Source organism: Muntiacus reevesi, chromosome 5 (genome assembly GCF_963930625.1).
Source record: "Muntiacus reevesi chromosome 5, mMunRee1.1, whole genome shotgun sequence".
Classification (NCBI taxonomy): domain Eukaryota; kingdom Metazoa; phylum Chordata; class Mammalia; order Artiodactyla; family Cervidae; genus Muntiacus; species Muntiacus reevesi.
In genome coordinates, this window is record NC_089253.1 from 25,336,232 (window position 1) to 25,350,957 (window position 14,726).

Consider the following 14,726-nt stretch of genomic DNA (forward strand, 5'->3'; position numbering starts at 1 on the left):
TACTTCCACTTTTCGTTTTCTGCATAATTTTAGAGACTAATACATTTAAAAGAACAACTGGTCAAAAAGGTAGTATCACTGTGACTTTGGTATGCAACTCTCATTTTCAAATTTAAGAAACAACTGCATTTAAAAGAATAATTAATGAATTATTATTGATTATTAATAATTTTATTAATTAATAATTTAATTATTAATTAAAATAATTCTTAATTATTTTGGGTCAAACAGTGTATAAAGATGCAATTTTATGACATTAACAATCAAAAGGGGTGAGGATGGAACTATGAAGAAGCAGAGGTTTTGTACATTACTGAAGTTAACCTGGTAGAAATTCAACTAAAAGTATTATAACTTTAGGGTGCTAAAGGTAATCCCCCATGGCAACCAGAATAAAAGCAGCTATAATAAACAGCTGTAGGATATATATAAAAGAAAATAAGAAAGAAATTTAAATATTCCACTATGAAAAATAAACACAAAACAGTAATATAGGAAATGAGGAACAAAAAGCTCTAAGGCATATAGAAAACAACGAGCATAATGACAGAAGCCACTCCTTATCAGTAACTACTTTAAATGTAAATGAATTAAACTCTCCAAGCAAAAGAGATTGACAGAATGGATAAAAACACATGAACCAAGTACAAAGCTATCACATGAAACTTACTTAAAAGTAAGTAAAACCAAAGAAACAAATAGATTAAAAGATATTTTATACAAATAGTAACCAAAAGAGGGTCGTGGCTATACTAAGGTCAGACAAAACAGACTTTAAATCAAAGAGTTTACAATAGACAAATAACATTATATACTAACCAAAGGTTAAAGAAAATAAAACAATTATATAAACATGTATGCATCTAATAGCAGACCATCAAAATACATGAAGCAGATAGTGAAAATATTGAAGGAAGAAATAGACAGTTCTACAATGATAACTGAAGACTTCATTACCCCACTCTCAATCAGAAAGCAAGGAAAGAAACTGAGAATTCAACACAACAAACCAACTAGATCTAGCAGAACACTTGACTCAACAGCAGCAGCATCTATGTTCTCCTCAAGTATACATGGGATATTTTCTAGAGTAGACTAAATGTTATGCCACAAATTAAGTCTCAATAGATTTAGTTCTTTTCATTTTTAAAGAATATTTATTTATGTGGCTGCACCGGGTCTTAGCTGTGGCACGTGGATCTTCAGTCTTCATTGTGGCATGCAGGACCTTTAATTACAGCACATGACCTCTTACTTGCAGCATGTGGGATCTAGTTCCCCGGTCAGGGATCAAACCTGAGCGCCCAGCACTGGGAGCATGGAGTCTTAGACACTGGACCACTAGGGAAATCACTAGTCTCAACAGATTTAATAAGACAGGCATCATACTATATTCTCTGACACAACAAGGGGAATTTAGAAATCAATAATGCAAGTAAAACTGAAAAATTCACAAATTTGTGGAAATTAAAAAGCACATTCTATAACAACCCAATGGATCAAAAAGATATCACAACAGAAATTAAGAGATAAATGGAAATGAAAACATAAGATAAAACTTATTAGACAAAGAAAGCAGTGCTAAAGGGAAACTTATAGCCAGCCATACATGCTTACATTAAAAAGCAAGAAAGATGTCAAATCAACAATCTAACATTACAACTTAAGTGACTAGGAAAAGAAGAACAAATTAAACCCCATCTAGCAGATGGAAGTAAACAATACAGATTAGAGTGGAAATAACAAAATAGAGAATGGAAAAACAAAAGAAAGAAAATCAACAGTTTTTTGAAAAGGTCAACAAAATTGACAACTTTTAGTTAGATGAATTAAGAAGAAAGAGGGAAGTCTCAAATTACTAAAATCAGAAATGAAAGTGAAGACATTATTATTGATTCTAAGCATTACACAGATACCAAAGAAAAACAAAGTCACTATTTTTTTTTTAATTAAAATAATTTAAAAAGGGGCGGGGGGAGAAAAGAAAAAACTACAGACCATTATCCCTTACAAACACTGAGGCAAAAATCCTTAACAAAATACTAGCGAACTGAGTTCAACAGTATTTAATGGATTATACACCATGATTCAGTCCTAGGAAGCAAAGATGGCTCAACATACCAAAATCCACCAATGTAATATATCACAGTAAGAGAATAAAAGAGGAACACCACACTGTCATTACAACTGACACAGAGAAATTATTTGATAAAATTTATAATACTTTTTCATGATAAAAACACCTTAGAAACTAGGAATAGAAAGAAATTACCTCAACAATATAAAAACCATATATGAAAAGCCCATAGTGAAGGTCATACCCAATGGTGAAAAACTAAAAGCTTTTAAGATCAAGAATAAGGCAAAAATGCTCACTTCTGCCAGTTCCAAACATTGAAAGTTCTAACCAGAGCAATTAGATAAGAAAGACAAATAAAAGGCATTCAAATTGGAAAGGAAGCAATAAAAGTATCTGTACTTACAGATGACATGATCTTACAAGCAGAAAACCATGAGGATTCCATACACACAACAGTAACAACAAAAAACATTTAACTAATAAATGAATTCAGGAAAGTAGCAGGTAGAAAGTCAACATTAAAATACTGCATTCCTATTTAACGACAATGAACAATCTGAAAGGAAATTAGTAAAACAATCCCATTAATCCCATTTACAACAGCACCAAAAAAAAAGTACTTCAGAATTAACCAAGGAGGTGAAAGACATACAATGAAAACCACAAAACACTGATGAAAGAAATTAAAGAAAACATAAATAAATAGAAACACAACCTATGTTTATTAATTGGAGACTTAATATTAATAAGATGCTAATACTACCCTAAACCATCTACAGATTTAGTGAAATTCCCAAAAATTCCCAAGGATAGATTTTGCAGAAGTTGAAAAACTCACCCTGAAATTCATATGGAATCTCAAGAGATTTGGAATAGCTTAAACAATCTTGAAAGCTGAAGGACTCACACTTTCTCACCTCAAAACTTACTAACTATAAAGCTACAGTAATCAAAACTGTATGGTACTGGCATCAAGATAAACATATAGACCAGTGAGATAGAATAGAAAGCTCAGAAGTAAACCTCTATATCTGAAAATCTATTCAACTGATTTTCAAAAATTGTGCCAACATCACTGAATGGGAAAAGGGCGGTCATTTCAACCAACGATTCTGGGGAAACTGGATATCCACATGCAAAAGATTAAAATTGGACCCTTTCCTAAAACCATTTACAAAAACGAAACAGATCACCAGCCCAGGCTGGATGCATGAGACAGGTGCTCAGGGCTGGTGCACTGGGAAGACCTAAGGGATGGGATGGGGAGGGAGGGGGGATCTGGATGGGGAACACATATAAATCCATGGCTGATTTATGTCAATGTATGGCAAAAACCACTACAATATTATAAAGTAATTAGCCTCCAACTAATACAAATAAATGGAAAAAAAATCAAAGATCTGAATATAAGATCTAAAACTAAGATACTCTTACATGAAAACACAGGGCAAGACTTCATAACATTGCACCTGACAATAATTTCTTGGAATAGAACACAAAAGGCAACAAAAGAAAAAAATAGACAAATGGACTTTATGAAAATTTCTAAGTTTTGTACATCAAAAGACAATATGAAAAGGGTTTAAGAAAAGAACCTATGGAACGGAAGAAAATATTTGTAAATTATCCGATGAGAGATTAATATCCAGAATATAGTAAGGACTCTTAAAACTCAACAACCAGCAAAAATCCAATTCAAATCTGGGCCAAAGACTTGAATAGACATTTTCTCAAAATAAGATATACAGATGGCCTAATAGCACAGGACAAAATGCTCAGCATCACTAATCAAGGAAATGCAAATCAAAACTACAGTAAGATTACCACCTCACATCCATTAGGATGGCCACTGTCAAAGAGAAAGTAAGTGGTGGTGAGGATGTGGAGAAACTGGAACTTCTCTACAGTATTGGTGGGAATGTAAAATGGTATAGCCACTGTGGAAAACAGTAGGGTGGTTCCTCAAAACAAAGGGCAGAGGGAGAAGAGGACATCAGAGGATGGGACGGCTGGATGGTATCACTGATGGAATGGACATGAACTTGGGCAAACTCCAGGAGATGGTGAGGGACAGGGAGGCCTGGCGTGCTGCAGTTCATGGGGTTGCAAAGAGTCGGACACTACTGGGCAACTGAATAACAACAGCAGCAATTTCACTGATGGGTATATACCCAAAAGAACTGAAAACAGAGTCTCAAAGACATCTATATATGCATATTCATAGCAGCATTATTCACAATAGCTAAAGCATGGAAGCAAACCAAGAATCCATCAAGAGATGAATGAATAAGCAATATGTGGTATATTTACATACAACAGAGTATTATTCAGTCTTAAAATGTAAGGAAACTCTGACATATACTATAATATGGATGAACCTTAAGGACATTATGCTAAGCAAAATATACTAGTCACAAAGAGACAAATACTGAATGATTCCACCTATATGATATACTTAGTCAAAATCATAGAAACAGAAAGTACTCACTGTCTTCTTTTCTGTTTGAAAAATTCCCCCAAAAGAAAGTTATGCATTATGTGAGTCCAACTTTGGGAATTTTCAGAAGGTTATTTACCTCACAAAAAGCAAAAATCAACTTTTATACTTTTTCTCTGTAAAATATGTTGTTACAACTTATTATTAAGGTACTAACAAAGTGAATAACCAATGTTACCTTCCAACAACTTCCTTATGGATATTTTTCCAGTGGTCTTTGTCTGAATCAGTTCCTATGTTAGGATCTAGACTCTTCAGAGAAACACCAGCAACATTTACTCCACTCCATAAAGGCACTAAAAGAAATAAATCTCAGAATGAACTCTTCTTCCCAATACTTCAGTTGTTTAAATGCAGTGGATTTTTTTAACCCAGGTGTTGGCTTTATCATATTTTATTAACTTGCCATACATATATGGTAAGTTCAGTGGGGTTTTTAAGAATAAAGTTAGGTTACTACCTTACACCATACATAAAAATAAGTTTCAAATAGACAAAAGAGAGAAATGTAAAAAGTAAAATTATAAAGTATCATAAAATATGCAGTAGAATTTATTTGTAATTTGTGGTAAGGAGTCATGTTAAAGCAAGATATAAATATAGAATCCACAAAGAAAATAATCTATAAGAAATAACAAAATATTATAAGAGGGCAAAGAGCAATAAATTAATATCATACTATTAAACCATACAAAGATTTTTTAACTAAAAGCATGGAATATTAAATGGGAGAAATTAAAACATATCTGGGAAAATTATTTTTAATGATTATTTTCTTTTAAGCTAAGACAATAACACAAGCCAACAGAATCAAACTAAGGCACTGGTCAAAAAAATTTGTTTAAATCAAATAAAAAATACTTATTATACTATGACCACTGAAGTACTTATTAAATGTTTTGAACAAACAGATGATTGAATAAAGGAATAAATGGTGCCTGTTCTCAATGGACCAGTTGGCATTACGAAAAGAAGACTGATACACATCACAGAATTAGAGAGCATTATAAGCATGAGGTTCTAAATGTGTAGTTTCGTGGCGGTAGTTTAGTCGCTAAGTTGTGCCTGACTCTTGCAACCCCATGGACTGTAGCCCACCAGGCTCCTCTGTCCATGGGATTTTCCAGGCAAGAATACTGGAGTGGGTTGCCATTCCCTTCTCCAGGGGATCTTCCCGATCCAGGAATTGAACCCAGGTCTCCTGCATTGCAGGCAAACTCTTTACCGACTGAGCTATGAAGGAACCCAAAACATCTAAATGTGTAGCAGAGATTAAATGTTTAAGTTAGGAAAAGAGCCAAGACATATGACCTAAGTAATAGTTTAAATCACACATTAAAAATTTTACTTCTGTGAAAAGTCAGGGAAAAACAAATCTCAAGAGTCACAATGTAGATTAATGGTTGCCTATGGCTAGGGCAGGGGGTGAATACAGGAATTGGAATTCTTGGGGGTGATGCAAATTTTCTACTATTAAACTGTGGTGATGGTTGCACAACTTTGTGAATAAAAATCCAATGAATTGGAGAAGGAAATGGCAACCCACTCCAGTATTCTTGCCTGGAAAAGTCCATGGACAGAGGAGTCTGCCGGGCTGAAGTCCATGGGATTACATGACTGAGCATTTGTGCATGAGGGAGGAGGGAAATTGGTTGGTAGCAATAAAGTGGTAGAACTAAAAAAAAAAAAAAAAAAAAAATCCAATGAATTATACACTTTAAATGGGTAAAATTTATGGGATGTGTATTATATCTTAATAATTCTGTCCTTAAAACCACAATGAAAGTGCTCCAGACCAAAAAAAAACAAAAACAAAAACACACACACTTATTGAATTTTAAAATAGCTATATGATGAATCACAGCAGGATCCTCTATGACCCACCTCCCAGAATATTGGAAATAAAAGCAAAAATAAACAAATGGGACCTAATGAAACTTAAAAGCTTTTGCACAACAAAGGAAACTATAAGTAAGGTGAAAAGACAGCCCTCAGATTGGGAGAAAATAATAGCAAATGAAGCAACAGACAAAGGATTAATCTCAAAAATATACAAGCAACTCCTGAAGCTCAATTCCAGAAAAATAAATGACCCAATCAAAAAATGGGCCAAAGAGCTATACAGACATTTCTCCAAAGAAGACATACAGATGGCTAACAAACACATGAAAAGATGCTCAACATCACTCATTATCAGAGAAATGCAAATCAAAACCACAATGAGGTACCATTACACACCAGTCAAGATGGCTGCTATCCAAAAGTCTACAAGCAATAAATGCTGGAGAGGGTGTGGAGAAAAGGGAACCCTCTTACACTGTTGGTGGGAATGCAAACTAGTACAGCCACTATGGAAAACAGTGTGGAGATTTCTTAAAAAACTGGAAATAGAACTGCCATATGACCCAGCAATCCCACTTCTGGGCATACACACTGAGGAAACCAGATCTGAAAGAGACACGTGCACCCCAATGTTCATCGCAGCACTGTTTATAATAACCAGGACATGGAAGCAACCTAGATGCCCATCAGCAGACGAATGGATAAGGAAGCTGTGGTACATATACACCATGGAATATTACTCAGCCATTAAAAAGAATTCATTTGAATCAGTTCTAATGAGATGGATGAAACTGGAGCCCATTATACAGAGTGAAGTAAGCCAGAAAGATAAAGACCATTATAGCATACTAACACATATATATGGAATTTAGAAAGATGGTAACGATAACCCTATATGCAAAACAGAAAAAGAGACACAGATGTACAGAACAGACTTTGGATTCTGTGGGAGAAGGCGAGGGTGGGATGTTTTGAGAGAACAGCATGTATATTATCTAAGGTGAAACAGATCACCAGCCCAGGTGGGATGCATGAGACAAGTGCTCGGGCCTGGTGCACTGGGAAGTCCCAGAGGAATCGGGTGGAGAGGGAGGTGGGAGGGGGGATCGGGATGGGGATTACATGTAACTCCATGGCTGATTCATGTCAATGTATGACAAAACCCACTGCAATGTTGTGAAGTAATTAGCCTCCAGCTAATAAAAATAAATGAAAATAAATAAATAAATAAATAAAAATAAAATTAATAGCTATATGCTCTATGCACTATTTTGTGTGAGGTAGCGAAATCCAATGACACAAAAGACTGAAAGTTAAGGAAAACAAACAGTAAAATGCAAACACTTTAAGGAAAATAAGCATTATTAAAGATAAGAAGTGCGATTATATAATGGTAATGAGTTTTACACTTACCACTAGAATCACCATGTTCACCAATAATCCAACCATGGCAGCTTGAGGGATGTACACCTAACTTCTGTCCAATTAGGTAACGGAAACGGGCAGAGTCTAGATTACAACCACTTCCAATCACACGAGTTGCAGGTAAACCACTTAACTTCCAGACAACGTATGTCAAAATGTCCACTAGGAAGAAAAATTTCTTGTTAGAGCAAGATTCATAGTAACTTCTTACAATTTGATTTTCTGAATAGACAGATCAATTGTCTTAGAGTCAAATATAGATTCATTAGAGTTCAAAATGAAGCAAGTCAACAAAGAAAAAAGATAATCTCTCAAATGGGTTTTAAAAGATTAAATGATCACCATCAGAATTTTAAAATGAAAGATTCTTTTTTGAAATAACATATGTGCCTATCTGTATATTTAATGATCGGTGAATTATACCTCTTTAAGATCACCTAGCTTTTTCCTCTCCATCATCACGGCCTCATGTAAACTATCAGAGTCTCCTACCTAGAATAAAGCCACATGCATGCTTAGGACTGTATGCAGGTGTGTGCATGCTCAGGAAAAACATGACAAGATTGTAAACTTTAGCTCTGTCTAACCATGAGGTTCTATGAAAGCAGGAAGTAAAGGCTAAGGCACAGTTACAAACTGCCTGGCTGAGTGTTGAAGGCATGCCCCAACTTGTACACAGAGCACTGCAGCAAAGACGGGGAGGTATCTTTTCGTTCCAAGTATTTAAGGAGAGTTTTGTCCAATCAGTGGCGGATCACTGAAGAGATGAAACATAGACCTCTGTGTCCACATATAATAAAAATACAGACTTGATAGAATTAACTCATAAAAGTCACAAAACAAACCAATCGGGATGGGGAATATGTGTAACTCTATGGCTGATTCATATCAATGTATGACAAAACCAACTGAAAAATTTAAAAAAAAAAATAAAAAAAAAACCAAACAAACCACAACAAGCTGATGCAAAGCAAACGCCGAGAATTTCATTCACAGAGTTTTTCTACTGTACTTTTTTAATGTTTGTTTCAACAAATTATGAGGCATGAAACAAAATAAGGAAATACATAACATAGAAGGAGAAAAAAATATCAACAGAGACTGTACCTGAGAAAGCCCAGCCTTTAAACAACTACCCCATCTTCAAGTCCACTGATTCTTCCTTCTGCCTTCTCACTCTGCTATTAAGTCCCTCTAGTTAATGTTCATTTAACTTTTTAACTTCAGAATTTCTATTCTTTTAAAAAAAATAGCATTTATTTATTTAGTAATATTCACCATTTGGTGACAGATCAACCTCATTATTTCCTTTAGTTCTTTAGACATGTTTTGTTTTAGTTCTTAAAGCATAGTTAAAGTAGTTCATTTAAAATATCTGATAAGTCTCTATTCAGTTACTCTGGCTAGAATTTCTAGCATGATGCTAAACAGAAGTGGCAAAAGCAAGTCTCACTGCCTCATTCCTGGTCTTAGAAGTAAAATCATTCAGTCTAGTGCCATCAAGTATAAGGCTAGCTGGGGTTTTTTCATAAATATTTTTTATGAGGTTGAAGAAAATTCCTTGCATTCATGGGATAGTAAATTATTTTTTTAAAATCATAATTCAGTGTGGAATTTTGTTTACTGCCTTATCTGCATCTATTAGCCTTTTATCATTATATAATATTCTTGTCTGCAACAATAATTTTTGTATTAAAGTCTAAGTTCTGTGATATCAGTATAGCAACTCTAGCTCTCTTTTAGCTCCTGTTTTTATGTGGTGTCTTTTTCCATCTTTTTATTTTCACTTTACTGTGTCTTTTTATTCTCTTTTGAATTAAAATATTTTTTTCAATTTTTATTAGAATATTCTGTGTGTGTGCTCAGTGCTGTCCAACTCTTTGCAACCCCATGGACTGTAGCCTACACCAGGCTCCTTCTGTCCATGGAATTTTCCAGGCAATAACACTGGAGTGGGCTGCGATTTCCTTCTCTAGGGGATCTTCCTGACCCAGGGATTGAGTCTGCATCTCTTGTGTCTCCTACGTTGGCAGGCAGATTCTTCACCACTCCACCACCTGGGAAGCCCCGTTTGGAGTACAGCTGATTTACAGTGTTGTGTCAGTTTCAGGTACACAGCAAAGTGAGTCAGTTATACATATATCCACTCTTGGCGGATCACCAAACAGATGAAGCAAAGACTTCTGTGTCCACGTATAATAACCAATACAGACTTGACAGAATTAACTCACAGAAGTCACAAAACAATATATATGTGTACATATATCCACTCTTTTTTAGATTCTTTTCCTATATAGGCCATTATGGAGTAGTGATTAGAGCTCCCTGTGCTACACATTAGTGCTTATTAGTTGTCTATTTTATGTGTAGTAGTGTGTATACGTAAATGCCAATCTCCCAATTTATCCTTCCCTCCCCCTACTCTGGTAAACCATAAGTTTGTTTTCTTCACATCCGTGACTCTAGTTGTTTTGTAAATAAGTTCATCTGTACCTTTTTTTTAGATTCCACACATAAATATGAAAAATAACATATGATAGGCTTCCCTGGTGGCTCAGTGGTAAAAGAATCCATCTGCCAATGCAGGAGACACGGGTTTGATACCTAGAGAAGGAAATAGCAACCCACTCCTTTATTCTTACCTGGGAAATCCCATGGACAGAGAAGCCTGGCAGGCTACGGTCCAAGAGGTCACACAAGAGTTGGACACAACTTAGCGACTAAACAACAATGCATAAAACTTACACATCAAAAAAAAAAAAAACAAACTTACACATCAATTATATATCAATAATGCTGAGAAAGAAAAAAGTATTGTGTACTTTGGATTGGTGTGGTTTATCGTCATAAATTTGCTAAGTGACATTGTTTTAAAAAGAAAAAAAAAAAAAAGAAACGGTATGGAAAAGTCAGTTTTCGTTCCAATCTCAAAGAAAGGCAATGCCAAAGAATGTTCATACTACCGCACAATTGCACTCATCTCACACGCTAACAAAATACTCAAAATTCTCCAAGCCAGGCTTCAACAGTATGTGAATCGTGAACTTCCAGATGTTCAAGTTGGATTTAGAAAAGGCAGAGGAACCAGGGATCAAACTGCCAACATCCGCTGGATCATTGAAAAATCGAGAGTTCCAGAAAAACATCTACTTTTGATTTATTGACTACGCCAAAGCCTTTAACTGTGTGAATCACAACAAACTGTGGAAAATTATTAAAGAGATGGGAATATCAGACTATCTGACCTGCCTCCTGAGAAATCTGTATGCAGGTCAAGAAGCAACAGTTAGAACTGGACATGGAACAACATACGGGTTTCAAATCAGGAAAGGAGTACGTCAAGGCTGTATATTGTCACCCTGCTTATTTAACTTACATGCAGAGTATATCATGCGAAATCCCGGGTTAGATGAAGCACAAGCTGGAATCAAGATTGCCAGGAGAAATATCAATAACCTCAGATATGCAGATGACACCATCCTTAAGGCACGAAAGGAAGAACTAAAGAGTCTCTTGATGAAAATGAAAGAGGAGAGTGGAAAAGATGGCTTAAAACTCAACATTCAGAAAACTAAGATCATGGCATCCGGTCCCATCACTTCATGCAAACAGATGGGGAAACAATGGAAATAGTGAGAGACCTTATTTTTGGGGGCTCCAAAATCACTGCAGATGGTGACTGCAGCCATGAAATTAAAAGATGCTTGCTCCTTAGAAGAAAAGTTATGACCAACCTAGAAAGCATATTAAAAAGCAGAGACATTACTTTGCCAACAAAGGTCCATCTAGTCAAGGCAATGGTTTTTCCAGTAGTCATGTATGGATGTGAGAGTTGGACTATAAAGTTGAGCACTAAAGAATTGATGCTTTTGAACTGTGGTGTTGGAGAAGACTCTTGAGAGTCCCCTGAACTGCAAGGAGATCCAACCAGTCCATCCTAAAGGAAATCAGTCCTGAATATTCATTGGAAGGACTGACGTTGAAGCTGAACCTCCAATACTTTGGCCACCTAATGCAAAGAACCCACTCATTGGAAAAGATCCTTGATGCTGGGAAAGATTGAAGGCAGGAGGAGAAGGGGACGACAGAAGATGAGATGGTTGGCTACCATCACTGATGCGATGGACATGAGTTTGAGTAAGCTCTGGGAGCTGGTGACAGACAGGAAGGCCTGGCGTGCTACAGTCCATGGGGTCGCAAAGAGTCGGACATGACTGAATGACTGAACTGAACTGAAAGAAAATATCATCCTTATGCAGTTAAAGGTAATAGAAAAGACTCACCTGGATTTGAAACAATAAGCATCTTACAGTCAGGACTATTTTGGACTATGGCAGGAATGATTGACTTCATGATATCCACATTACGTTGGACCAGGTTAAGGCGACTTTCTCCCTCTTGCTGCCGTGCACCTGCTGTAATAATAACTAATTTGGAATTTGCAGATACACTGTAATCTAAAGAAGGAAACAAAAGAAAATATTTGGATCAAGACTGCCATGATCTCTGTGCCTTAATTCTTTAAAAGTCTATTGTATGGTGATGGTATTAAAGTACTCCACTACTATCATGGCTTGCACTTGCAAATGAACAGATTTTCCACACAGTAATGTTATCTTAGTCACGTCTGACTCTTTGGGATCCTATGAACTATAGCCTGCCAGGCTCCTCTGTTCATGGAATCCTCCAGGCAAGAATACTAGAGATGGTAGCCATTCCCTTCTCCAGGAGATCTTTCTGACCCAGGGATCAAATCTGCGTATCTTGAATTGTAGGCAGATTCTTTACTGTTTGAGCCACCAGGGAAGCCATGAAATTAAAAGACGCTTGCTCCGTGGAAGAAAAGTTATGACAAACCAAGACAGTGTATTAAAAAGCAGACACATCACTTTGCCAACAAAGATTCTTATAGTCAAAGGTACGGTTTTTTCAGAGAGTTGGACCATGAAGGCTGAACCTTGACGAATTGATGCTTTAGAACTGTGGTGTTGGAGTAGACTCTTGAGAGTCCTTTTGAAAGCAAGGAGATCAAACCAGTCAATCCTAGAGGAAATCAACCCTGAATATTCATTGGAAGGACTGATGCTGAAGCTGAAGCTCCAATACACTGGTCACCTGATATTAAGAGCTGACTCGTTGGAAAAGACCCTGACACTCAGAAAAATTGAGGGCAGGAGGAGAGGAGGGTGACAGAGGATGAGACAGCTGGATGACATCACTGACTCAATGGACATGGGTTTGAGTAAACTCAGGGAAATGGTGAAGAACAGGGAAATCTGGCATTCTTGAGCCTGCTCATGGTGTCCATGAGGTTGCAAAGAGTGGGTCACAACTGAGCGACTGAACAACAGTGTTACCTAGTATAACGTGAAGGAAATCTTGTCACTAATGATTTACCAATGTTCACACCGATTTAAAAAAGTAAAATAATAGAACCTACCATCCCTTTTAGCCCACAGTTCCATTTTTTATTAAAGCCTGAGGCAATGCAACTCAACTCTCTGGATTCTTAGAAATACCATATGAGTCAGAAGCTTAGAATTCTGAGAATTTATGTGTGTTTGAGGATTCGAAGAGTGAGAATGTATTACAATTATTGTGAGGGGCTATGCTTAAGATCATAAAAACATTCTTCATTCACATAAGAAAATTAACCTTCTAAATTTGATGACCAGTTGTAAAGTATTTCACTTATTAAGCCCAACAACATGATGTTCAGTATCCCACACTGAACTTTTAAAAAAGTATTATAGGGCTTCCTTGGTGGTCCACTGGTCAAGAATCTGCATTCCTTGGGCTGCCATCCGCGTCCCTTGGGGGTGTGCACCTACCACATAGGGACCAGAGTCTGGTGCAGAGTGTGCTTTGTCCTGGAACGTGGCGTACAGCCCAGAAAGGAGGTTGCCCCCTCCCCTGACATGCATGGCATGGTTCCTGGGAACCTGGTGCTAAACCATTCCTAGAAGACCTGCTTCTGGGTCTGGGTTTCATACGTAGCAGAGCGGCTCCCTTACAGCAATCTACTGAACGTCAGATCTCCACAAAAGGGGTTTAAAAAAAAAAGAATCCACGGTCCAATGCAGAAGAGTCAGGTTCCATCCCTGGTGTGGGAACTAAAACCCCATATGCCTGGGGCAACTAAGTCCGGGCACACATTAAAGATATCATTCCAGTGTTTTCAACTTTCACTGCTACTATTGATAAGTCAGTCTGCCTCCCCCCCCCCCCCTTTTCTGTAGGTAATTTGTTTTCTGATCATTTTAAAATTCTCTTTGTTTTTAAAGTTTTCTAATTTCACAAGACTGTGTCTAGATGCGGATTATTATTTATCCGTCTTGAGATTATTTGGGTTGAATCCATGGGTTGTTTTTCATCAGTTCTCCAAAATGCTGAATCAAAACCTTTTCAAGTATTTTCTCTGCCTCGTTCACTCTTCTAAGTAGAAGTATTTTATACTGTCTCACTCTATCCTCCATGATTCTTAACCTGTCATATTTTCTACTTCTTGCCATCTTCTGGGTAATTGCCTTAGATTCACCACTTGTTTCTTCAAGTATGTCTGCTCTATTATTAAATCTATTAGTTTTTTGTTTCATTCCATTTCATATTCAGAAGTTATATTAGTATTTGGTTATTTCTAAAAATCTGTTCTTTTTCTTATAGTTTCCTATCTTATATTGATATTTTCAAGCTAGTGCTTTATTCTTTAAATAATCACAGTTAAATTATAATTTGTTTTATAACTTCTTTATCAGAAATCTACTGTGGCCTCTGTTGGTTCTTGCTCATTTTTTCTTGTAGATTTAATTATTCATACTGTGAGATGTTTACCTTCCATGAAACTTTATTTGGGGAAGTTCTTTGAGGCCTTAAATAAAATGT

The 14,726-nt window shown here is 36.4% G+C and overlaps 1 protein-coding gene across 3 annotated transcripts in view; it reads right to left on the reverse strand.

Annotated features, from left to right (window-relative positions):
* The window catches only part of LOC136168730 (L-lactate dehydrogenase C chain), a 37,805-nt gene that overhangs the window by 15,022 nt on the left and 8,057 nt on the right, over positions 1-14,726 (reverse strand). For all 3 annotated transcript variants that reach the window (XM_065936423.1, XM_065936422.1, XM_065936424.1), the window contains exons 4-6: positions 12,128-12,301; positions 7,833-8,006; positions 4,756-4,873 (exon numbers count right to left, since the gene is read on the reverse strand). In XM_065936423.1, the coding sequence (XP_065792495.1) occupies positions 4,756-4,873; positions 7,833-8,006; positions 12,128-12,301 (466 nt within the window). The remainder of the gene's footprint in view (positions 1-4,755; positions 4,874-7,832; positions 8,007-12,127; positions 12,302-14,726) is intronic.